This window comes from Pseudorasbora parva, chromosome 17 (genome assembly GCF_024679245.1).
Source record: "Pseudorasbora parva isolate DD20220531a chromosome 17, ASM2467924v1, whole genome shotgun sequence".
NCBI classification, from domain to species: Eukaryota; Metazoa; Chordata; class Actinopteri; order Cypriniformes; family Gobionidae; genus Pseudorasbora; species Pseudorasbora parva.
This window is the reverse complement of record NC_090188.1, coordinates 23346329-23372793: the sequence shown is the minus strand read 5'-3', so window position 1 is coordinate 23372793 and position 26465 is coordinate 23346329. Positions and strand designations below refer to the sequence as shown.

Genomic DNA, 26465 nt, shown 5'->3' with positions numbered 1-26465 from the left:
CTTACATTTATTGAACTGTTGCTTCACCATGTTAGGCCGTGTGACTCGTAGAGATGAGGTATTTATGGGTGAAAGGCCAAAGTGTGTGTGAGTGCGGGTTTACTGGCTGGTATTATTACTTTGGGAATGGCAACAGCTGCGGCAGGAGGGCGTAAAAGAAGAAAAACAAAAATCAGAGAAAGAAAGAGAGAGTAAATGATGGAGTGAGTGTTCGGGGAGACAAGTTAAAAAAGAGTGACAGGGAGAGAGAGCAGAGAGGACAGACCAGAAGTGTTTTAAAGCAGAGGAGAAAGTGTGTGACACAGGGCAGGGTAAGTGTGTGTGTGTTTGGGTAAAATGAACTCCAGATGTGATATGGTCTCTGCTCAGACCAGGCGTCAGAAGCAGAATTAGAGGTTTTAGAAGGCAGAGCGAGCGACAAACAGAAGAATCTTAGAGGACACTCAAGTACCACAATAGAGGTCTGGTAGGATTGGATGTTTGTTTCTTTCTAACAGAGTCTTCAGAATGATTTACTGAATGCCTATGACACAGGGAGCACGGTTACTGATAGAGCATGAAAATCAATTCAGGAGGAAGGAGAAGAACAGAGATGCAGAAAAAGCCCAGGGAAAAAGCAGATGTCAGCATGAAAGAGCCAATCGGCCTGAAAAGAAATCAGACAGTCATACTACAAAATCACCTTCTGTAGGCAGCGGTTAACAGTCCGCAGATGTTTCTGCTGCTGTGTGAATATGGATCGCGGTCTAAAGGTAAAGCAATCACTGCAGGACTGAATTCAGGCTGAAAAGAGACATAGCCCCTTCCCTGATGTGGGGTTACCCAAGAGCAGTCAATCTCATTTTCCACTCATTGAAAGTTAGCATGAAATTTTGTTTTAAAAGGTTTTTTTCTTTTCTTTAAATGTTTACTCAAAAGGCCCACAGGCATTTATTTTTAAATGTCTTCTACTTATGACTTACAGACACTCACATTTTAAGTATCACTGCAAAAATAAAAGAAACAAAGCAGTAATGTGACATTTCTTACTTTACAACAAAGTTTTATTAGCTAACATTAACAAACATAAATTAAGAATGAACCTTCTACATCCTTTATTAATCTTTTCAATGTTAATTTTCATCATTTACTAATACTTTAAAATCAAAAGTTGTATTTGTTAACATTAATGCACTGTGAACTATGTTGAACAATGACTTTTTTTAACTAACATAATAAAAAAAATACTTTTAATACATTCATGATTACAAATGAAACCTTATTGTAAAGTATTACCAAAATATTTATTAAATAACAAAATACAAGTAAATATAAATGTAAAAATATAATTATATATTTAAAACATATTTATCATGTTTGTTGTATTTATTTAAAGAAAATCAACTGCATTTTTTTGCGGTGATGCTATAAAAACGACTGTATTACAGTAATGTAAATCTAATTGCAATTAATAAAATGTTTAGATGCACTGATAATGAAAAACTAGGCTTAATTGTCATGGAAATAGTGCCATTACACACAAAAGAAAATACTTTTTAGCCAAATATTTTTTTTCTTTCGTATAACGTGTTTTCTGTGAGATTCACCTGAACATGAATCCTTTGCAAACAATAAAAACACCTACACCATGGTTTCTGGTGATGTCACTGAAGTAACCATGTCACACAAATCAGTTATCTGATCACAGACCACACCTCTTACCTGCAGCTGAAATCTTACCGTCTTCATTCACACACCTCAAGAATAACACAACGACCAGATTTCTCGAAGTACATGTGGGACATGTGTTACGGACAGCCTTACTTTGGGCGGTCTCTCTAACTAATGCAGCATATTAGAAACAGCAGGAGAGAGCAAAGGCCACAGACTACATACACACACACTCACACACACACATAGAGCATTTGTTTTCCATTATCTGACATACAGAGAACCCTCTGTCCAAATCAATGAAGAAAAATCAGCCTGTCTATCAATCTTTCTCACGTGCAAACCAGCAAAAACACACACTAATGCTTGGATCTCTTAGACTAAACATGGATCAGACTCCATTCCAGATGCCACAGTACACAAGTCAGCGAGAAACCAGTTTTAATTCATATTTCCCTTTATTTATTTAATTCCACATAAAAATACATCAAAATGGTCCTTTGTGGACATACAAATGGTTGCAATGTTAAAACAAACAAACAAAAAAATATATATATTTTGAATTTATTATTTTTAAAAAAATACATTCTAAATTTTAATCATCACAGAAAATCTTTGGATAGTGTGCTGGTCAAGAATTACACTGAAGAGTGTATTTCGTATCCATATAAAGATGGATAAATCTGAATTTTTTTTCAGACAGGAACGATTGTCCAATTCATAAAATATCTGCATAAATCTAATATTTACATTCAGTTATTGAAAAATCAGCAGTGCAGCCACTTCATTCATTGACTTCATCTGTGTTTTTGCAGATCACAGCAACCGTCTGATTCAAAGATTGTCAAACTCTGCTGTCGTTCAGACATTCAGTATAGATTACTATGCATGTCATTGCTCTGCTGAATATTGTGAATTTGATACCACCTCTGTTCAGTATTCAAGTGTCATTAAAGCATGAAGAGAACATTAGGAGTATCATAAGAGCACAGTTGGCTCATCTCATTTGGATTCTCTTCTTGAAGCAGCATTTGGTCAAGTAAACGGATGGTCAAGTCTGACTGGTGTATAACCTGTAAAATAAGGTTCTTCTTCAAAGCAGCAAGTGTTGTGCTCTCGACTCATGCAATGCAACGTGTCCCACATTGATGATATCAAAGGTCAAGAACCTTGAACCCAGGAGACAATGATGACACACAGGCTCAGCACACCCACAACCAGGCCAATGACCAGCAGAAAAACAGCCTAGAAAAGGAGAAAGGTGGAAAAGATGCTTACCGAATGACAACTGAAGCGTGAAAAAAGAAACATATGATACAAAACCACATAGTCAGACATACTGTACACTACCGCTCAAAAGTTTAGGGTCATTAGGTTTTTTTTTTATTATATTACAAAAGATTTCCATTTCAAATAAATGCTGAACTTTCTATGGTTCAACAAATCCTGGGGGAAAATGCATCATGGTTTTTACAAAAACATTAGAGCCTGCTTTCATATACAGGGGTAATATTAAGCCAGGATTAGGCCTTAGTTCAATTAGAACGTTTAAGTAGCTTTTAGAAATGTGCCTTATAAAAAAACATTACTAGTGTGGATCTTGTGACAAAACAACGGAACTGACAATGGAATCTGAAGTTGCTTCCAGTTAAAACCAGCTCAAACATACATTTTAGTCTGGGACTAGGCTTGTCTGTGAAATCGGAGGGCATATAGAACAGTTTTCAACATTGATAATAGAGTGGTGAGGGTATGACATCATTCTGTAGACCAAAACATGGAAGCATCTTCTGTTTTTTTTTTTATATATATTTTTTTTTTCATGCTGACATTTAAATGGCTAAAAAAATGTTTGTGGTGAACACAAGTGCAAGACACTTTCACATTTTATTCCACAACAAAAATACATCAGTATAAATACCCCATGATTTATTGAAGCTGTTATGCGTCTTAAAAAAGGCGGTTGCTAACAAGTGGCTAAATGGGACTACAGAGGCTGACAGGAGGTTAAATGCCATTCTGCCAAAAAAGTAAGCTCAGTCCGCTTTTACAGCCTCATTATGCTCATAATTGTGCTCTTATAAACTAGTCCAACTCAAACGTTCTGGGAAAATGTCTTGAGATAAAAACTGAAAGAGTTGTCAGAAGCTTAGTGATGGTGACGCTGAAGTTAAGCGACCGTGGTGTAGTTTGTTCATAGCCTACCTTTAGCATTTACTCCTGGAGACTGCATTTAGGCTTCAAAATTCATAAAAGTGTTCATCTGTGATAGTTATCTTGATGGACAAAACATGTAAGTATCATAAACTTGTTGATCACAGAGCTTATTATATGCGATAATCTAGAAGCCAATAGGAAAATCCAATTGGGTTTTTAAATAGAGGAAACCAGTGTGATGCTAACTGCCGGTTGGCCTACAAAGTGTTATTTTTAATTGCAGTAATATTATAAATTTAGTATATCATTATATATTTTTGATCAAATAAAGGCAGCCTTGTTGAGCATAAGAGCTTTTTTTTAAAACTCAAATTTAAAAAATCTTATTAACTCCAAACTTTTGAACAGTAGTGTATAACAAATGGGTAAAATTCCCTCAGATCCAACAGTCTAGTGCAAAGCAACTTGTGTATGTAGTACTGAATGTATGCAAGACTTTAGATACCCCTGCTGAATTGCGAGATCTGATTGGCTCAGAGCTGATTCTCAAATAAAACATTCCCGGATACACAAACAGCAAACATGTGGAGGTCGTAGAACCTGGAATCAGACATGAAAAGGTATGCAGACACACAGTCACATATATATAAACATACCTGTTTAACTGCTGAGCAGTGAATTTAACAGTAAAGCACATGCAGAGTGTATGGACACACACTTACCGACCACACCAAAGACATTCCTGATGTCAGGGACAAAAATAGCGAGCAGCAGCACAAGAGTGAGGATGAAAAAACAGGAAAGTAAATGAGAGAGCCAAGAGAACTCCCCCTCTCTCCTGCATAACATCAGCAACGCTTTACGCGCCTGAGACAAAGAAAGGGAAGATGTGTTTTCTGGATTTCTTTTTTGAATAGTTCAGTCTGGTGTTTGACTTACTGGGAAGTGAATGAGCGGCACAGTGAGCAGAACAGCCAATAGAATCGCAAGACGCACTGACATCACCAAAACGTCCCGCGGTAGGTAGGTGTCGTATCCTTCCAACAGCTCTGATTCCACATGTGCTGCGGATAAAGAATGTTTTTTTTAGATCAATCCATTTATCTTCCACAGATTAATCCAAAGAGTACTGAACTGAGACAGTAAAGATTATATAACTTGAGACACAAACACCAAACAAACACACATCATGGGCTTTATTCATACTGGAATATTAGCATACTAATTATTATACACTGGCTCCCATCAAATTTTTAAGATACCTTGTGAAACCATAAACAACTTTTCAAATATTAGCATTTCAATAGCAGTGTGTCTGAATCTTCAGCCCCACTGCAAAGGGGATCATATCTACCCTAGTTGTTAAAGTGCATTTTCAGTCATTTTCAGACAGTTTACAGCTAAATAATGGCAAGGGAAGTTTTCTATTGTGTTAACGGTATGCACGCAAAAGCAAACATACAGCAAAACCAGTGTAGTCCTATTAATGAACAAATAACTCTTACACACCTATTTTAGTGAATCAAAAGACATACAGCACAACCAGTGCGGTCTAATTCATGAGCATATGACGTGATTATGATTTAAAATAAGTTTAGGTTTGTTCAATTTAAACCAGTGTTATTACTGATGGTTTGCTCATATTACAACAGTTGAATTTGAGATTTAGGGTAATTAAAGTTTATTTTAAGAAACTGCATTCAATAAGTTATCGTCTCCAAAATAAAAATTGTTATTTCGCATTGGTTTGATTTAAAATGACCGTCAGGGTCTTTGATGGTCAAAGCTTTGCATTGTGGGATACAGCAGAGTGATCAAGGTAAACTCTGCAGGGAGGTCTATCTCCAAGAGCAGGATTATCACACAAAACAAACACATTGAGGATCTTTGTGGTGCAGCTTGAGCAATATTCTTACTATAGAAGGTGAGGTATCCAAAAAGGGCCGAGATCAGATATACCACGAAACTAAGAGAGATGCTGACATTTGTCACATTCTGCATTCTCTGCTTTGTGGGTCTGAAAAGATACATAACACTGTAAGGCAACAACAGACTATATATGTGGCAGATACTCAGAAAGAACAGCAAAGAGTGAACTGACCTGTGTAACTCACAGTAAATAGGTAAAACCGCCGTATGGCACAGGAAGGAGAAAGCCATTGTTGGGACAGCATAAGCACTCTGCAATGAACGCACACACAGTCATTTCTCACCCTCCTGATGTGTGTGCGGTTATGCTATAATATTACAACTAATATTTGGGTTTCTAATAGTCCTGCAAGGCGGTCTTTAAATCAAAACATAGCTCTCCTTTCTCAGGAAAACACACACACACTCACCTTACTAGAGATCACAAACAGTTGTGGGGTGCACTCTGAGGTATTTAAGCTCTGCGGATAGAAAAACAACATGAAATTGATGGGAATATGAAGATTAGAATGAAATCCGGCCAGTAACAGACTGAAAAAAACACTTTCTGCGATTTAAATCACATTATCTGTAGCTGAATATGAGGAAATAAAGGTTTTGACTTCTGGCTCAAGAGGGTCAAAGGTCACATCACTTATTAAAACAACGCTACTTCCTGTTTCTGAAAGGCTGAATCCAAACGTACTTCACAAAGTCTGATGGTTAAAAATGTCTTTAAACAAACAAGCAAGCCCAAAATCATGCTTTTGTAAATTGTAATTATGACAAGAATAAATTTCAAGTCTAAATTTCAGCACACCAAGTCATATTTATCAGATGAAAAGTCAAAATTGCGACATTTTATAATGATGAGATTTTAAAAGGCGAAATTATGAAACAAATCTAAATTATGGCTGTCATTATTTGTATTTTTTATGTCATAATTTTGACTTTAAAAATCTCATAATTCTGACCTTTTAATCTAATGATGACTTAGTATGTCATGACATAATTTAATAATTTATTATGTCAGAATTTCAACTATCATGTCATTATGACAAAAAGTAGTATGTCTTCTTTTGTAATATCTCATACATAAATATTACTCCATATTAGGCTACTTCTGACTCACTATGTCTTCATTTCGATATTGTGTGGCAGAAATGGGTTTCCATACATTAGTCTGTTGTGATGAAAATGTAATTATGTGGAGGTTCTAGATGGGTTGTACTGAAGTCTTTTGTTTTGGAGCTGCCCAACTTGTGTTTGGGGTATTATTTTGGGTGAGTTTTAGGCAAGCATTCTGGCTGTGAGGGCAGGGTGTGTGTGTGTGTGTGGTCTTTACCAGGCTCACAGTGAAGTTCAATGGCAGCGGGCAGGGAATGGACCATTTTTTTACCACCACCTGTGAGAGAGATGAAAACATCAACATGTGAAAGATAGAGAGATGGAAAGACAGATGAACAGAGAAATAGAGAACAACTCACCACTACAGTAAAGAACAACATAAAGAGGAATGCAAGACCGCTGGTGTATCCCAAGAAACCTGAGAAGACAGAAACCAAAGATATGCATTCTCTCACATAAATAAATAACACTGAGAAAAACAAACCTTGATGATACTCACCAATCTTTGGAAGAAGAGCCAATGGCAACACTACAATCACAGTGACTAAAATCAATAGGGTAACGCCATCCTCAAACCACTTTCTATGGAGGACAGAAAAGAAATGCATGACAATATAACAGAAAGTGAAGATGCACACAATTTTGGGGTCAGAAAGATGTAATTTTTCTAAGAAGCCTCTTATGCTCATTTATTTGATCAAAACAAATACAGTAAAACAATAATATTGGAAAATTACAATCCTTCAGAAATCATTTTAATATGTTTTGCTCAAGAACTTGTCGAATTAGTCACAGTTAAAACAGCTGTGATGATTCATATTTGTACAAGTTCAAAAGAACAGCATTTATTTGAAATCTTTTAGCACTCTGAATCAATTGAATCCACCCTTACTGAATAAAATTATTAATTTCTTTAAAGAAATATTGACCATAATGTTTTTTTGTAGTTGTTATTGTTTTCAGTGTTAAAAAAACCCATCAAATCCATATTGTTTTGATTTTAGTTCATGTCTGTTGTGTGAATTGATATATCATTACATCCAGCAACCCAGTGTAGATAAATGTTTTGCTAAGTTTAATTTATCACTTTCATAACATAAAACAAACGATGAGAAAAGATGCACAGTGTAAAATTAATATTATATTAGTTTTAATATTATAAATTATTATAATAATAATTAAATACATTTACAGAACCATTTTTATAATTATATTTTGCTGTATTATTTTCTCTATTATCTGTCACTGCTTTTTGTACACTAAAGATTTTTTTAAAGGAAATTAACACTTTTATTTAACAAGGATGCCTTAAATCAATTAAAAGTAATAGTAAAGACTTTTCCATTGTTCCGACATTTTTTTATTTCAATTAAATGATGTTCTTTTGAACTTTCTATTCATCACAAAATCCTGAAAAAATGTATCACGGTTTCCACCAAAATATGGGAAAATAAGGAAAAGTATGTGTATTGAAGCTTTGTCAATAATGATCGGAGTACTTTAAAAACTAAAATGTGATTGAGAACTGGGAGATTGAATCATGTTGGTGTTTGTGAGAGATCTCCTGTGGTTCTCTATTAAAAACTAGACAGCCTAGCTTATCCGCTTGCAGAAATGAAGATAAATGACTCCCCTGAAAGAAAAATGTTATTGTACAGTAAATGACTACAGTTTCAAGCGTTTATACTGTGGCCGGGTTGTGATTTTTGCTCCTCCCAGAGAGATGGAGTAGTAATGTTTGTGTGTGTCTGGGTCTGGTCACAGTAATTGTGCTGGTGAAGGGAATCTTGGGCAGGCACGACTCTCATTGGGCAGAACATATGTGCGAGATTTACGTGAACGGACCTGTAATGCAAACCAGCTGTGTGGGGACGGGGCACAGCTCAGAACAGCGGCTAATAAAATAATGACCGTTACATTCTTATTCTGGAATACTTTCTCCTTTGGAAACTCGCTTAAAGGCAGAGGATCGAGAGAAAGTGTGTTTATCTGCCAGTGAGTGAATGATCCTATGTAAAAGCGTCCCTTTCCATCTCTCTTCCTGAATTGTGTTTCTATTTTGCCTCTCCGTGTGGATTTTCCTGTGGATTCAGCCACGTTCTCTTTTAGAATGAATTCTAACACACTGAATTTAGATGTAAATCATATTTTTTTCTGATAAACCATACCCTCCACCAAAAGTATTTTATGCTCACCAAGGCTGCATTTACTTGATCAAAAATACAGTAATATTGTGAACTATTAAATTTTTTAGCATCATTACTCTAGTCTTCAGTGTCACATGATCCTTCAGAAATCATTCTGATTTGCTGATTTGTTGGTCATCTCTTATATATTATGAAAACAGCTTCTAAAATATTTTAATGGAAACCATGATACATTCATCTTTTTAGGATTCTTTAATGAATATAAAGTTTAAAAGAATGGCATTTATTTAAAAACAAATCTTTTATAACGTTATAAAAGTTTTTACAATCACATTTAATTAAAGGTCCCGTTCTTCACGATTTCATCTTTCAAACTTTAGTTAGTGTGTAATGTTGCTGTTAGAGCATAAATAATACCTGTAAAATTATGAAGCTCAAAGTTCAATGCCAAGCGAGATATTTTATTTAACAGAAGTTCCCTTTCAAAGCCTACACTGGTAAAAATGATGTGTTGGGTTTACTTAAAATATATATGCACCATTTTTGCATCATACTTTTTAAGTAAACCCAACTTGGAATAATTTTATTTAAAATAAACAAGAAAAACTCAACATGCTTTACTTAAAAAATATATGTAACATGCAAGTATGTGCAAGTTGTGTTAACTTAACATTACTTAGTAGATTCTATCATGTTACATATATTTTTAAGTAAAGCATGTTGAGTGAACTCAAATATTTATGTACATATAAAAAAGTTTTTCTTGTTAATTTTAAATAAAATTATTTCAAGTTGGGTTTACTTAAAAAGTATGATGCAAAAATGGTGCATATATATTTTAAGTAAACCCAACAAATCGTTTTTACCAGTGTACAGGGAATGGCCGGTTTGGACTACAGCAGGAAGTGCAGGGATGTAATGACATCACTAGAACAGTTTGTTGACTAACCCTCCGGCCACCAGAACATGCAAAATAGGGGGAGGGGTCTTGTTGCTCTCCCACGTGGAGAAGAGCGCACATTCAGCGCTTGCATCTCCCCGTTATGGTAAGAGGTGGGACCTTTCCGGGCAAAGTGCGCTAAGCTGCTGTCCAATCACAACACGGGAAGCGCTGGCCCAATCAGAACTTGTTACGTGTTTCTGAAGGAGGGACTTCATAGAACAAGGAAATCATCAGACCGTTTTTAGGACAGAGAAAACAGTGGTGTACAGATAAGTAAATAATGTGTGAAAAATACTGTGGTTTTTACACGCGAAACATGAACTCATGTTATATTGCACACTGTAAACATAATCAAAGCTTCGAAAACACGTGAAGAAAGGGACCTTTAATTTATGTGTCTTTTTAAATGGTAATGTTTCTTTTTATTTTAATCAGACTTTTTCTCCAACATTACAGTGCAAACAAGACATTTTGCTGGCTGCTTGGTTTCTACTTTCTGTTATGCTCATTTTAAACATTATGTATGTACTGATTAGCTAATATTGTTGCTTCAATGAGCATTTCTATTTTAGTGAGAACAGAAACAAATTAATTGACACTAGAAACTAAGGGATGTGAGGGTGTGGTAAGGCCGACATATATTGATTTACCCAGAACTCTCTGTGCTCATGAAGCCAGTGATGGCAGGAGGCATTTCAGACTTCAAGATGAACAAGTAGCTGGACATTGCTAGAGAAATAGAAGGATAGCACATTATAAATATACACTATAACACCTCATGCACAATTCATGCACAATAACAGCTCATAATGCAATCAGACAAACAAATCCACTCAGAAAAGCCAAACCATTCCACAGAAACAGTCAGTCTTTTTGAAACCCAGCACAGTGCTGAGGTCAACATTCTCTGAACTAACACTAACATGCTAACAGCCACCAATTCATTTCGTATGGCCATATATAAACACGCACATGATTAACACATAGCTGATGCAATGATTGCTTTGCACCCAGACTGCAAAACTGACTGCAAGCAAACATGTTTTCACACAATCACAGATTTGCTTTTGTTCTAAAGAACATGTAAAAGAGAGACATATTCTGTTTTACTGCTACTAAACACGACATAACACACAGAATACTCACTATAGTTCACAGCGAGTAATGAGCAGTGAGGAGAGAAAGACAGCGTTTTAATTTTCATATTTACTTTACACCATTCTATGGCTTTTGTCTACAGGCTGACCTGCTATGCCACCTTTTTTGGCAATAAAAAACAAATGTTATTTAAAGCTACACTGTGTGAAATTTTCCCCCATCTAGCGGTGAAAAGGTATATGACCATCCAGTGAATAATAGTTTCTGTTCCTCTCAATTCTGATTTCGTTTTAACTCCTACGGTGGCCGATTTAGTCCAAGATTAACATGGCAATCCCCCTCTTCACATTCGACACGGTGCCATCGAGTGTTTAAACGCGAAAGGCGAAGAAGCTTGAATTTACGGGTATGTCCCTCTTTGGCTAATGTACTTTCAAGTTGGAGGGGCAACATGGCGACCAGCATTCAAACCACTCACCCGTATGTATTTTCAATGGCATATTATAAACTTATGAAAATACTTTATTACTTGAAAGAAGTAAATATACATTAATGAGCACATATATTTTTTTAAAAACTAAGTGTTTTTAGCTAAGAATAAACTAAAAAAGTTACACAGCGTAGCTTTAACCTCCCAAAAAAATGTGTTAAAACTGAGAGAGAGCAAAAGAGACTCTCTACCTTTTGGGAATATCCGGTTAAGATCAAGTAATACAACCTTCTAAACAGTTAAATACAAGTGAAAACCTCACCGCCAATGTTCTGAATGAGAATAGTACAGGCCACCATAATCTGCACAAAACAAAAGAAAAAGATGTTTTACACGAGTAACAAGGCACATTTCACATCTATGGTGAATTCAGTTTTGATGAGTACTAGATAATGTCCCCAGTTATTTATTCATATAGAAAAATAAAACATTGCAGTGCATCATTCTAAATATTAAGTGATATTAACCAACCTTGCCAGGTCTGTTGAAGGCTTTTTCTCCAAGCTCTTCATAAGAGTTGATGCCTAACATGCATAAAGACATACAATATTTTGGCCTGGTGTCTGCTACAATGTACAATCTGACCTGATGTACAGCATGTGAAGAGTTACAGAGTATGTAAGGTAAACAGGAGTGAGAAGGGTAAAGAAGAGTTCAAAAGTGAGGGTGGATATTACCAGTCTTGTCACAGAGGAGCAGCAGGAGATGGATAGAATAAACAGCCAAACTGGAGACCACGAGCAACAGAATACTATGAAAAACAAAAGCAGAGTTGAAAAAACACCTGGGCCTGTATTCATTAAAAAAAATCTTAGTGCAAAGAGTTTTTAGGAGAGGCTTTTTAGCAGTGGAGAAAATGGACGAAACGTAAAGAGGGAGAAGAACTTTGTAGCACACAGTGCATGACAGGGAGTTAATAAGACACTACATGTTAGATCGTGCAGGGATCATGTTTGTGATCGATCTTATTACAGACACCATAACATCTCTGACACAGTGCAAAAAATGCTACAGTGCCAGAAATGAAAGTAATCACTGCATTAACATATCTGGAAAAATGCTACTATACAGCATGATTTGGGACTGTCACAACCTTCTATAAGCAAAGTGATCACAAACAATTACAGCACATTCAGAACCTTATTGTGTCGCTGTTCATGCATGCATGTATACACACACACAATCGGTCAAAAGTTTAAGAACAGTACGATTTTATGTTTTTAAAGAAGTCTCTTCTCCTCATCAGGGTTGTATTTGTTACTAAAAAATACAACAACAACAAAAAAAAAAAAAAAATCGGTAACATTGTCAAATATTTTTAAAATGTTAAATAACTGTTTTCTATTTGAATATATTTTAAAATGTAATTTATTCCTGTGATGCAAAGCTGAATTTCTAGCATCACTACAATCCAGTGTCACATTCTCCTTCAGAAATCATTCTAATATGATGATCTGCTCAAGATACATATATGATTATTATCAATGTTGAAAAATGTGATGTTGATTTTTTTTTAGGATTTTTTGATTAATAGAAAGTTTAAAAGAACAGTATTTATCTGAAATAGAAAGCTTTTGTATCTTTGAACTACCGTTACAAAGTTTGGGGTCGGTAAGAATTATTATTCATTATTTTGGGAAAGAACTTAAAGAAATTAATACATTTATTCAGCAAGGATGCATTAAATTGATCAAGTGACAGTATAGACATTTATTAATGTTCTAATGCTTTATATTTTAGATAAATGCTGTTCTTTTGAACTTTTTTATTAATTAAATAATCATAAATCTTTCTTGAGCAGTAAATCAGCATATTAGAATGATTTCTGAAGAATCATGTGACAGTGAAGACTGGAGTAATGCTGAAAATTCAACTTTGAATCACATTTTTAAATATATAATCAGATATAAAAAATGTATTTAAAAAAAAAAAAATTACAATAATGCTGGTTTTGCAATATTTTGGATCAAATAAATGCAGCCTTGGTGAGCAGAAGAGACTTCTTTAACACTAGAACCTCCAGGGGTCGTTGTATACCTAAAACTGCCAGCGGGTAAAAATGTACCCATGCACATGACAACTGTTTTGATATGGCTAAAACATGTTTTATGTCACTGTATTCACAAAGTAGTCATCACCTATTATTATCAACTTTTAGTCAACTATGTTTTTTTGTCCTTTCGTTTTATGTTCAAGGATACACTAATTACTGAATATCTAAACCATCCCGAAATGACAACGATAATTAAATAAATGTATATTTTGGTGGTGTAATCATAGATATGTATACATATCTATGAGTGTAATATTTTCCATTGTGACTAAAAAAATATTACAGCTTTCTCAGTGGGTGAAAGGCGTTGCCTAGTAACATAGAACATTAAAACATATGCGGCACAAAAAAGACGTTATATAGGTAAATTTGACCTGCTGGCGCTTATAGGTATAAATGCCCCATTTTTAATGTGGTTTTATCTAAACAATTTTTAACAACAGGGGATTGTAAATAACACAATTTTAGTAAAAGTCAGAGACTGGGAGAAAATCTGTTATGTACATTTGAAACAGCTATGAGCAAAGAGCGGGGCTTGTGCACAATCCAGAATTAAATTGAGAATGACTCCCAAATTCCAGTTTAGTTCTTGAATTGGAATTGACATCAAAAACAGGATATAGAATTACAATTCGAATTTGAATTAAAGGAAGCAGAATATAAATTAAAGAAAAATTCATAGAAATGTCCATCTTGCCATAGCGGCTTCATCTGCACCTGTTTAGAGAATCTTTAGTGTTGCAGGAAAAATCTTCAGACCAGAACGGTGAAGACTCTGTAAGTGATAAAACATCTGAGGCGTGATTGAGAATTAGATCATCAGTGTTGCTCAGTGAGTTTTGCAGTGGAATTAATGATAACTGCATTTACAACAACTTTGTGTAATTTGATTACTTTAAAATGAAAATAACATTGGAACAAAACTAATTAAACAACATTGAGGGGGTAATTTATTTCAATTGATCATTATCTATATTTTAGAACAAAATGTATGCAGGGTTGAGGAGTGACACTGTAAAAAATGGATCATGGGTCTTGTAATTTTCACATAAAAGAATTAAGGCGATAATTAAAAAGTGTGTATATATTTATATTATTATTATATATTATTTATAAGAAAATTGAGGTTCAGTGTTGTAAATAAAACCAAGAGATACACTTTCCTAATTTTTTAAGGAAATAAAAAGTCAGCAATTTTGAGACCTGAACTGAGGAACTGATTAAGCTAATAAAATTAAGGAAAATAAGATTACTTTTTTAGTTTAAGAGAATTAGCTCAATTGTGCAGTTTTATTTAGAGACACCATTGTTAGTTCCCAGCCTGCTTTGCATATGGCTGGCAATGGTGATCAATATTGAAATTGAGTGTTGTTTAATGTGTTTTTGAGTGAAGGGAAACATCTTTTAATGTATAATGTTCATTTATGTTTAAACTTTGAAAGAATTTCTGTTATGTTGAAGTTTTGACTGTTACCATTGTGCAGAAGAGTAGAGCTTATGGTTAGGATGTGATGTGAATAACTGCAAGTATTAATATTATTCTGAAGAATGTTGCTTTGATCAATGAGTAATAATAACTTTGCTAATACTAGTGCAATAACAAGTTTGTTACTACTTGTGCCAGCATCAAACAGACTATTAATTGAATAACATAACTGAAATTCATAAACAGGTAATTTCCATTTACTCTAATTATATTTACTCTATTATGTTTTTTTAAGTCAACTTAAATTAAAATAGCACATTCTACTACTTAAATATTATGTGTAATATTGTTACCATAATGTTTTTAAAGTAGATGCTGTGTAATATATTTTTACAGTGTGGATACGTGTAATAAAATTGTGTTATTAAATTACAAAATGAATGTAATTGTTGTATTACTGAGGTAAAATGTGTAATTTAATTAGTTACTAAACATATTAAAAGGAAATTGCTTCGCATTGATAAAGTAATCCAAATAAAGTAATTCAAACCACATTTATAATTATAACTGCAAGCAATTACATTTCCAAAGTAACCTTCCTAACACTGAATATATGTGAGATTCAGCACATTCTTTCTGTTGTGTATTTATTTGAATTGTCATGAATTTAATTCCACTTCCTGTCATTCCAATTCCAATTCAACTTCCTGTGGGGTGGAGTCAATTCAATCCAAATTCCAATTCATGAATTCAATAGAGACCAATTCTGAAATTCTGAATTTTGCACAAGCTTGGTGCGTGCGTGCGTGCGAAAGAAAATAAATATCCCAATTGCTCTCAGATCAATCCTGAATCACCCTTAAGCTAAGACTCCTAAGATAAATTAGGAGCTTTCTGAGAGGATTCTTAGAAGCTTTAAGAATATGGGCCATGATCTTCAGGCTTTTTGACTTTTTACTTTTTTTGTAACATAGAATCTTTTTCTATGTAGAAGTCCTTCAATTTTAGCTTTGATAAAAAGCGTGTTATTCAACATTTATTGCATATCCCTGTTTTCCTGTTTATTTTATTAATATATTAAAATAAATATATAAACTAAATTAACAGTTGTAGCAAAAAACAAAAACAACAATTGATAACATCACACATAAATATAACAAACATTATATAAGATTGTCTATTTGATAATAAAAAAAACTTTCTATATAAAAATGTTGCCTAGTGATATTGAAAGCAGTAAATTCCAAGAAAATATGTTTAACTGACAAAGGCGTTTGACAAAAATTACATATTGGTGGTACATCACCTTACAATAAAAACAAATGAGTAAGTCTGGAATGACCAATTTGGCATCTTCTGTAAACAGTCCGATCATGTCTACTCTCAAAAATAAAATTATTTAAAAAAAAATTTAAAAAAATAATTATATATATATATATATATATATATATATATATATATATATATATATATATATATATATATATATATATATATATATATATATATATATATATATATATATATATATATATATATATATATAAAACTTATTGATACATCTATATGCATGCATCACAATACTTGTCGGTGGTAATCAACATTATGCCACAAATGTTGTCTAGCTGAAATTGTTTTGAATCTGGAACATTGCATGTACCTGAATCCAATAATGCCCGTATTGGCCATGGCATACGAGAGACCTAGGATGCCACTACCCATGATAGCGTTCATCAGATTAAAGGCAGAAGACATGAAGGACGCACCTCTAACCTGAACAGCCTGCGTGGGAGATAAATGTATCAGAAATTAGACATGACAGTGCAGCTCACGATGGAACAAACTGAGGCTTAATATATCCTAGGGAAGAGACTAAGCATGCACAACGAATGCCATTATTGTATGCTTACACACTGCATTACTGAAAGCCCAAAGGGAAGCGAAACCTTTGCAAAGACAAAAAAATGGCCTAAGATCAGCATGTGATGATGTGAAAGTGACTAGAAAGCATGAGGCAGCAGATGACATGATTCCATAATTTCCAGCACAGCTTTATAGATGTAATACCATGTGTAAATTCTAGTACAGCACTGTGAATACAGAGTTTAGACTCGATTTACTTTAGTAATGCACATCTATTTACACACTACACAATTTTATACTCTGCTAAAAAAAAAAATAAGCTTATTATTATCAAGATCAATATTAATATTGGGCATTTTTATGAAAATGTGACTTTTAAAAAAAGATTCATAAACATTTTAAACATTCAATCATTTTAATAAAAAATAATAAATTATGGTAACAAGGTTGACAACATGAGGACAACCCCAGTTGCTTTTCATATATTATGAATCAAATAATATAATATAAATCTAATAATATAATAAATCATAAATACATGAATTATATGGAAGCCTATTTCCCATGCATAGGTAAAAAAAAAAATCATACTTTGGCAAATCATATTTAAGACATAATTCTACATTATGATGTCACAATTATAAGTTAAGTCAATGAACAGATAGATTGTGGCAATTATGGTATACAAAGTCAAACAGTGAGATAAAAACATTGAGATTCCATATCATAACTATAAAAAGGCGACATTTTGAGATAAGACACAATGCGATAAAAAGTAGAATTTTTACCTCATTTTTGTCTCATAATATCACTTAAGAATCTAATATTTCCTACTTCTTATGTCATAATTTACCAAAGAGTGGATTTTTTTTCTCATGTGGTAGAAATGGGCTAGGTTCTATAAGTAATAATGATCCAAAAAAGTTGTATTTGCTAGTTTATACATGCTGCATGCATATCATAAAACATTGTAAACCTAAGTGTCATTTTCATTATTATACATTATTTACACATTCATGAGGGATAAAAAAGCCCCCTTCGTTCTTCTTGTTCTGGTTCTTCTTTTACTTTGAGGCAGTGATTTACCTGGGGTAACAGCGGTGTGCTCTCCTCTCCGATGGGTTCATACTCGCTCCCCGTCTGGACACTGTAGTTTGCGCTGTTTTTCCCCATGTTCCACCGTGTAGTGTCTCTTTACTCTTCTGCATTGACCAAACGCCAGCCACTCGCAGGTCCGTCAGTACATGTGCCCGGTTCTCACACCACCGGCTTTAGAGAAACACAAGCACAGCAAACGTAAACACCACTATTCACGTGATTATGGACGGACGGTCACATGTCTTTTATGTTGCACGTCACAGACCAATCACCGCTCGCACAGCGGTCGCTTAGAAATGACGTACTGATTGTAAAAGCGTGTTCGCATGGCAGCTGTCTGGAGAGGGTGAGCTATTACAGTTTATTTTGTTCATAGTATTAAACTTAAGGTTATATGTTGAGTTGGGTTGAATAACAAGAGTGTAAGCTATGTGGCTAAACAGAGCATCGTGTAGTTCATTACCAGGCGCAGATTCTGCTGCTAGAACGGAATATAGACTGTTATGTATGCATTCACGAAAAGGTTGTAATTATTTTTTTCATTAGACACTTTTGTACAGTGCATGACTTTCATGTCATCTCTCTCTCTCTCTCTCTCTCTCTCTCTCTCTCTCTCTCTCACAGATCTGGCAGACTTTTGTTCCTTGTGCAGAAAAATCACTGTTGTATCTCTCTGCCTCAAAATTTAAACCAGTTTGCAAGAATTTCCCTCCAGTTTTCCACTGTGGTCCATTATCAGAAAGCCATGACTGACCAACCCCAGACATCAACTGATCTGGGGCTGTACAAACCCCCTCCCACTGTCCGAGGAATGACAGAACTGGACCGGACGGCTTTCAGTCAGACAGTCAGTGTTCCTGCCATACGGATACCAACCAACGTTCTCAACAAAGTGGTGAAGAGTTTAAAGAAAGTGGCACTGCAGAGGCCAGGACTCAAACGGGTCGTGGATGAACACAATGAAGATGGTAATAAAGATTGTAGTAATGGAGAACATCGGCTTCTGCTACTGGATCCGAACAGCATTACATCTACAGATTCATTTGGCAGTGAAGAGGCAGAAGCTCTGAAAGCGTATGGGGTGCCTCAGGAGATCCAGAGATACGAACTGAAACTCACCTATGAGAACCTTAAGAGCGACGAGATACTGAGAGCTGTACTTCCTGAAGGACAGGATGTGACGTCAGGATTTAGCAGAGTGGGCCACATCGCCCACATGAACCTGAGAGACCACCAGCACCCCTACAAAAAACTGATTGGTAAGAAGAGAAATTAAGCAAAAATCACCTTAAAAGGATAGTTTACCCAAAAATTCTGTCATCATTTACTCATCTGAACCTGTATGACAGACTTTTCTGTGAAACACATATGTGTTTGTGTTTTTGTCCATACAACTAATATGTGTGGTTCTACTTTGTTTGGCCAAAACGTTATTATTTATATATAGTGAGGAAAATAAGTATTTGCAAACCCTGCTATTTTGCAAGTTTTCCCAGTTGGAAATCATGGACGGGTCTGAAATTGTCATCGTAGGTGCATGTCCACTGTGAGAGACCAGAAAATCCAGAAATCACAGTATATGATTTTTTACCTATTTATTTGTATGATACAGCTGCAAATAAGTATTTGAACACTGTCTATCAGCTAGAATTCTGACCCTCAAAGACCTGTTAGTTTGCCTTTAAAATGCCCACCTCCATTCCATTTATTTTATTCTAAATTAGATGCACCTGTTTGAGGTTGTTAGCTGCATAAAGACACCTGTCCACCCCATTCAATCAGTAAGAATCCAACTACTTACATGGCCAAGACCAAAGAGCTGTCCAAAGACACTAGAGACAAAATTGTAACCCTCCACAAGGCTGGAAAGGGCTACGGGGAAATTGCCAAGCAGCCTGGTGAAAAAAGGTCCACTGTTGGAGCAATCATTAGAAAATGGAAGAAGCTAAACATGACTGTTAATCTCCCTCGGACTGGGGCTCCATGCAAGATCTCACCTCATGGGGTCTCAATGATCCTAAGAAAGGTGAGAAATCAGCCCAGAACTACACGGAAGGAGCTGGTCAATGACCTGAAAAGAGCTGGGACCACCGTTTCCAAGGTTACTGTTGGTAATACACTAAAGCCCCTTTCACACTGCGATTCCGGCAAATACACGGATAATTCGACCCAGCATTTGTTCCCGGGCCGCTAGATTTGGTCCATTCACACAGTCAGCGAAATACCGTAATATGTGCACTTTCACACACAACCCGTAACGGTCCCGGATCGAGTTGACACGTGACATCCGGATGTGACGTATAATGGCGAGCGATCTCAGCTTCAGCGCAGATAGTAAGGAGCTCCGTGGTCTCGACTTGTGTCCAGTTTGTGCACATTTCTGCTTATTTAATTTTAGTTTCTTTTGTATACGAACACTCTCTGCGTTTAAAACACAGACTAGCTCTTCTGGCACTGCAGGGTTGTATTATGGAAAAAACAAGCTCTAGGAGTCGCACGATAACTACGTACATGTTGCGGCATTAGTTTTGGCTTTTGTTCACACAGCGCTCGTCCCGGATCGAATCCCGCAATGTTACTAGGTCCCCGACCCGGGTTCAATTCGGTAATCAATTCCGGGACGTGGTTGCTTTCACACAGTAGGCAAACCTGCAATATTCCGGGAATATTGCGGGTCCAACGTGCAGTGTGAAAGGGGCTCAAGACGTCATGGTTTGAAACACGGAAGGTTCCCCTGCTTAAACCAGCACATGTCCAGGCTTGTCTTAATTTTGCCAATCACAGTTTGGATGATCCAGAGGAGTCATGGGAGAACGTCATGTGGTCAGATGAGACCAAAATAGAACTTTTTGGTCATAATTCCACTAAACGTGTTTGGAGGAAGAAGAATGATGAGTACCATCCCTACTGTGAAGCATGGGGGTGGTAGCATCATGCTTTGGGGTGTTTTTCTGCGCATGGGACAGGGTGACTGCACTGTATTAAGGAGAGGATGACTGGGGCCATGTATTGCGAGATTTTGGGGAACAACCTCCTTTCCTCAGTTAGAGCATTGAACATGGGTCAAGGCTGGGTCTTCCAACATGACAATAACCCGAAGCACACAGCCAGGATAACCAAGGAGTGGCTCTGTAAGAAGCATGTAAATGTCGTTTGTAATCTTTCTTTGAAGATTGGATCAGAGATGGCAGATCGCGCTGCAACATTTCCCTCAGATATGGTAGCGTTAATGCTTAACATTAACCCAGTCAGCGTCACTACTGTGATTACACTGCTATATTATATTCCAAATATAATCTATTTGAGAACGATATTTGCTGATATATCTACTGTCCTAACTGAAACACTTAGTTGTTAATTTGTTGTGCCTGCTGCAATGTACTTTCTGGCTCTTTGAAAAAACTTTCCTGCAGTGATTTAACGTTAACTTCCCCGTTATAATTCATAATTTCATTATAACATTTAAAGGCGATGCGAGCTGGGAAAATGTTTGGGTGCACCTAAATAACCAAGGCAAAAAGTTAGTCTGGAGCCCTTATATTTTATTTGGTGATCATTTTTATTTATTTTCAGTTAATCATTTTAGTTTAACTTATTTCAGTTAGTTGCCAAGGCACTAACATCTTTCCTTTTGTTTGTTTTTTTGTTTTTTTACTCTAAATATTTCTCTACTAGGCCTATATACCATGTAGCATTATTTTAATAACAAAAATGTTTTCCTGGTTTGGAGTGACATGAAGGTGAGTAAATTGACTATTTTCATTTTGGGGTGAACTATCACTTGAAGGTTAAATGTGTTTTGTCTTTTCAAGACTATTGTGGCAGATATTTGATTATACAATAATGAGCTATCATATAATTATAAAAATCAAATAATTTGCTTAGGTGTCTTGCCACAAACAGAATTTGTGTTTTGTTTTAGGTCAAGTAATCATAGATAAGAACCCTGGCATTACCTGCGTGGTCAACAAGACCAACACCATTGATTCCACTTACAGGAACTTTCAAATGGAGGTTTTGGCAGGCGAGAGTAACATGGTGGCAAAGGTGAGTTCACCGAATATAGGGATTCAGCATAAACATGAATTATTAAAGATACATCTGGCTCTACCTTTTTTTTTACCTCAGGTACGGGAGAATGGTGTATTTTACGAGTTTGATTTCTCTCGAGTGTACTGGAACCCTCGACTGAGCACTGAACACGAGCGCATCGTTGCCCTCCTTCAGCGCGGCGATACTGTAGTGGACGTGTTCGCCGGGGTCGGTCCGTTCGCGATCCCAGCGGCCCGACGGGGCTGCGAGGTCCTTGCTAACGACTTGAACCCGGAGTCCTTCCGCTGGCTCCAGCACAATACTAAGCTCAACAAGGTCGAACGAAAGATAACACCGTTTAACATGGATGGACGGGACTTCATCCGGGGACCGGTCCAGGAGCGTCTGCCTGATCTAATGAAGGGATCGCAAAAGATTCACGTGGTGATGAATCTCCCCGCACTGGCTCTCGAGTTCCTTGATGCTTTTAGAGGTCTGCTGGGTCCGGAGGCAGATCAGAATCTTTCCTGCCGAGACGACAACCTGCCTCAGGTGCATTGCTACGGATTCTCCAAGGAAGATGATGCTCAGAGGGATGTAGTGGAGCGGGCAGAGGCTAGTTTAAAGATTTCCCTGAAAGGACAGTGTTCTGTTCACCTGGTGAGGAATGTGGCACCAAATAAGGAAATGATGTGTGTGAGTTTTACCCTGCCGAAAGGGGTCCTGTACAGCGCACACACCCAAGACAGAGGTAAGAGACTATCACTCTCACTAGTGTTATTTGGTAGCAGTACTAAAGGGGTCCTTGATTATGATTTCGTTAGTTAGTGTGTGATGTTGTCGTTTGAGCATAAACAACATCTGCAAATAAATTGCTTTTTAAGGACTACAACAAATGGCTGGTAGGGACTACAAACTTCTTCCCGGGTTGGTGACATCAACAAAAAACAAAAATGTACATAAAAATCAAGCAAATGCAAAAAATAAGCAAATGACAACACAAGTTATAAACATTATTAAACTAAATTATACCTATTCTAAATGCATCATATATTATTTGTCTCTGAAGGCATCTTACAACAGTTTTTAAAGATTATCATGATTTATAGATTATAATGACAGAATATGCTAATCAATGACTTGAAGAATGTTAACGCCACACCATCTACATACAGTATTGTTCAAAATAATAGCAGTACAATGTGACTAACCAGAATAATCAAGGTTTTTCGTATATTTTGTATTGCTACGTGGCAAACAAGTTACCAGTAGGTTCAGTAGATTCTCAGAAAACAAATGAGACCCAGCATTCATGATATGCACGCTCTTAAGGCTGTGCAATTGGGCAATTAGTTGAATTAGTTGAAAGGGGTGTGTTCAAAAAAATAGCAGTGTGGCATTCAATCACTGAGGTCATCAATTTTGTGAAGAAACAGGTGTGAATCAGGTGGCCCCTATTTAAGGATGAAGCCAACACTTGTTGAACATGCATTTGAAAGCTGAGGAAAATGGGTCGTTCAAGACATTGTTCAGAAGAACAGCGTACTTTGATTAAAAAGTTGATTAGAGAGGGGAAAACCTATAAAGAGGTGCAAAAAATGATAGGCTGTTCAGCTAAAATGATCTCCAATGCCTTAAAATGGAGAGCAAAACCAGAGAGACGTGGAAGAAAACGGAAGACAACCATCAAAATGGATAGAAGAATAACCAGAATGGCAAAGGCTCAGCCAATGATCACCTCCAGGATGATCAAAGACAGTCTGGAGTTACCTGTAAGTACTGTGACAGTTAGAAGACGTCTGTGTGAAGCTAATCTATTTTCAAGAATCCCCCGCAAAGTCCCTCTGTTAAAAAAAAAGCATGTGCAGAAGAGGTTACAATTTGCCAAAGAACACATCAACTGGCCTAAAGAGAAATGGAGGAACATTTTGTGGACTGATGAGAGTAAAATTGTTCTTTTTGGGTCCAAGGGCCACAGGCAGTTTGTGAGACGACCCCCAAACTCTGAATTCAAGCCACAGTACACAGTGAAGACAGTGAGGCATGGAGGTGCAAGCATCATGATATGGGCATGTTTCTCCTACTATGGTGTTGGGCCTATTTATCGCATACCAGGGATCATGGATCAGTTTGCATATGTTAAAATACTTGAAGAGGTCATGTTGCCCTATGCTGAAGAGGACATGCCCTTGAAATGGTTGTTTCAACAAGACAATGACCCAAAACACACTAGTAAACGGTCAAAGTCTTGGTTCCAAACCAACAAAATTAATGTTATGGAGTGGCCAGCCCAATCTCCAGACCTTAATCCAATTGAGAACTTGTGGGGTGATATCAAAAATGCTGTTTCTGAAGCAAAACCAAGAAATGTGAATGAATTGTGGAATGTTGTTAAAGAATCATGGAGTGGAATAACAGCTGAGAGGTGCCACAAGTTGGTTGACTCCATGCCACACAGATGTCAAGCAATTTTAAAAAACTGTGGTCATACAACTAAATATTAGTTTAGTGATTCACAGGATTGCTAAATCCCAGAAAAAAAAATGTTTGTACAAAATAGTTTTGAGTTTGTACAGTCAAAGGTAGACACTGCTATTTTTTTGAACACACCCCTTTCAACTAATTGCCCAATTGCACAGCCTTAAGAGCGTGCATATCATGAATGCTGGGTCTCATTTGTTTTCTGACAATCTACTGAACCTACTGGTAACTTGTTTGCCACGTAGCAATAAAAAATATACTAAAAACCTTGATTATTCTGGTTAGTCACATTGTACTGCTATTATTTTGAACAATACTGTAAATGAATACACTGACCATTTAGAAACATCCTGTTGCACATTCTACATGTTGCCACTTCTTCTTGAGTCTCTTCATCATTGTCCGACTCCAGTTTGAACATAAAAGGCTGAACAGTCCCGGACAATTTCATTGCGTGCCTGTATCAGAGCTGCCAAAAGACCTCTTGAAGCTCCGCCCTCTTCTTGAAAGGGGGCCCGAAGCATCAGCTCATTTGCATTTAAAGGGACACACAAATTAGTCGATACATTCTGGCTCAACCAAAATTCTGATTGGTCAATTTTTATTTTTATTTTTTGCCGCGTTCATTTCATCAGTTTTGCCATTCATTTCATTAGGTGGAAAGCACTAATTGCTAATGGAATGTTTTCAGAGCACCCCTGTTTCACAGGTAACAATCTAACAAGAACACCCAATTATGAGTTTTTATGTAGGCCTAATTATGTAATTACATTATAATTATGAGAGCGTTTTCCTAGTCAGTCCTCTTCTTACATATCAACAGAGACATCGGCAGTGTGGCAGGCAGCATTTTTTAAAAATAGAAAATGGGAAAACTTGAATGCAAATTTTCGCAGCGCGATGACAAACGTCATATCACCTAAAAAATGGTAAGCTAACTTGTCTGCGTTAGGTTGCCCTGTTTGTTTTGAGTAGGCTATCAACACATCAGAATTGCCATATTTCAATGTTTTAGTGTAATAATCATTTTATAACTGCAGGCACATTATTTTATTTTTTATTTGGAGCCTATGTATGATGGACTGTGCCCACTGTAGTTTTGAGCCTTATGTTTTTAATTATGCACTTTATTTCGTTTCTGCTCTTGATCTGGCTTGTTTAATAAATATATATATATTTTTTTTTATTAAAGTAGACGTGCCTTTTGTGTTTAAGAGTAAAAGCTTTAAGTTAATAGTCTATTCCTGTATCAGCCACGAAGCTGAGCTGAGCTGTTTTTCCAACCTTCTACCCGTTAAAGTGCCGTGGAATGGCAGTCAAACTCGTGACTTCCCATCTGTAAACTCTACTAGATCGATGTACTCCCAGTTACGCGATCTGACATCACATAGTTTGCGAAACAACAATGGCAGCCTCTGCGGCTGCAGTGTTTATGGAAGTCGTACACGGTATTTTACAAATAACTTAAAAGGTATGACAGCTTCTATTGCCTTATGCACCATTTTATTCTCCTCGGGTTCCCTCAAATAAGCAAGAAGTAAGCACCTTTGGCGATAGAAATTCTTGTAAATGAGCATAAGCCCCAAACCGTCTGCCATATTTGTTTGTCTCAGGCAGTTTGGCGTGACTTTGCCTGGAATGCTACAAAGTTGTGAATCGTGGTTTGAAGTTGTAACGTACAAGCTCAAAAACCAGCCTGGAACACATCATTATTTTACATCTTGTAAAAAGGGGCATAATAGGACCCCTTTAAAAACCTGAAATAAAGACATACTCCATGCTGTAGTGTTGGCAGGTCATTTCTGCTGTACTAAAATTTCTCTTTTCTTCCATAGACAGTTCAGAGGAACCGTGTCCTAAGAAACAGAAGTGTGAGGATTTGACCGACTGAATAAACTCAAGTGTTTCTTAATTTACCTATTAAATAGTTTTTATTTTATATTTTGTTCTTTTTTTTTAAATAAATGATCATTCCATGTGGGTGAATGCTG

The 26465-nt window shown here is 36.2% G+C and overlaps 2 protein-coding genes across 3 annotated transcripts; one reads left to right on the top strand and one right to left on the bottom strand.

Moving 5' to 3' along the window:
- Positions 1 to 2089: 2089 nt before the first annotated feature.
- Positions 2090 to 18172, bottom strand: slc38a6 (solute carrier family 38 member 6). The gene is made up of 16 exons (XM_067421217.1): positions 17950 to 18172; positions 16661 to 16782; positions 12199 to 12272; positions 11993 to 12045; positions 11784 to 11823; positions 10584 to 10662; positions 7343 to 7425; positions 7203 to 7261; positions 7061 to 7120; positions 6147 to 6197; positions 5909 to 5988; positions 5724 to 5824; positions 4747 to 4871; positions 4530 to 4674; positions 4313 to 4407; positions 2090 to 2895 (listed from the first exon to the last, which is right to left on the bottom strand). The coding sequence occupies exons 1-16, from the start codon at positions 18034 to 18036 to the stop codon at positions 2812 to 2814; spliced, it is 1338 nt and encodes a 445-aa protein (XP_067277318.1). The 5' UTR covers positions 18037 to 18172; the 3' UTR covers positions 2090 to 2811.
- Positions 18173 to 18195: 23 nt separating this feature from the next.
- trmt5 (tRNA methyltransferase 5) lies at positions 18196 to 26454 on the top strand. 2 transcript variants are annotated; one of them, XM_067421215.1, is made up of 5 exons: positions 18196 to 18307; positions 18586 to 19220; positions 21884 to 22008; positions 22090 to 22744; positions 26310 to 26454. In XM_067421215.1, exons 1-5 carry the CDS (start codon positions 18288 to 18290, stop codon positions 26363 to 26365), a joined length of 1491 nt encoding a protein of 496 aa, XP_067277316.1. In that variant the 5' UTR covers positions 18196 to 18287; the 3' UTR covers positions 26366 to 26454. The 2 variants fall into 2 exon arrangements, with proteins under 2 accessions (XP_067277316.1, XP_067277317.1); XM_067421216.1 differs by lacking the exon at positions 18196 to 18307 and adding an exon at positions 18358 to 18484.
- Positions 26455 to 26465: the final 11 nt, after the last annotated feature.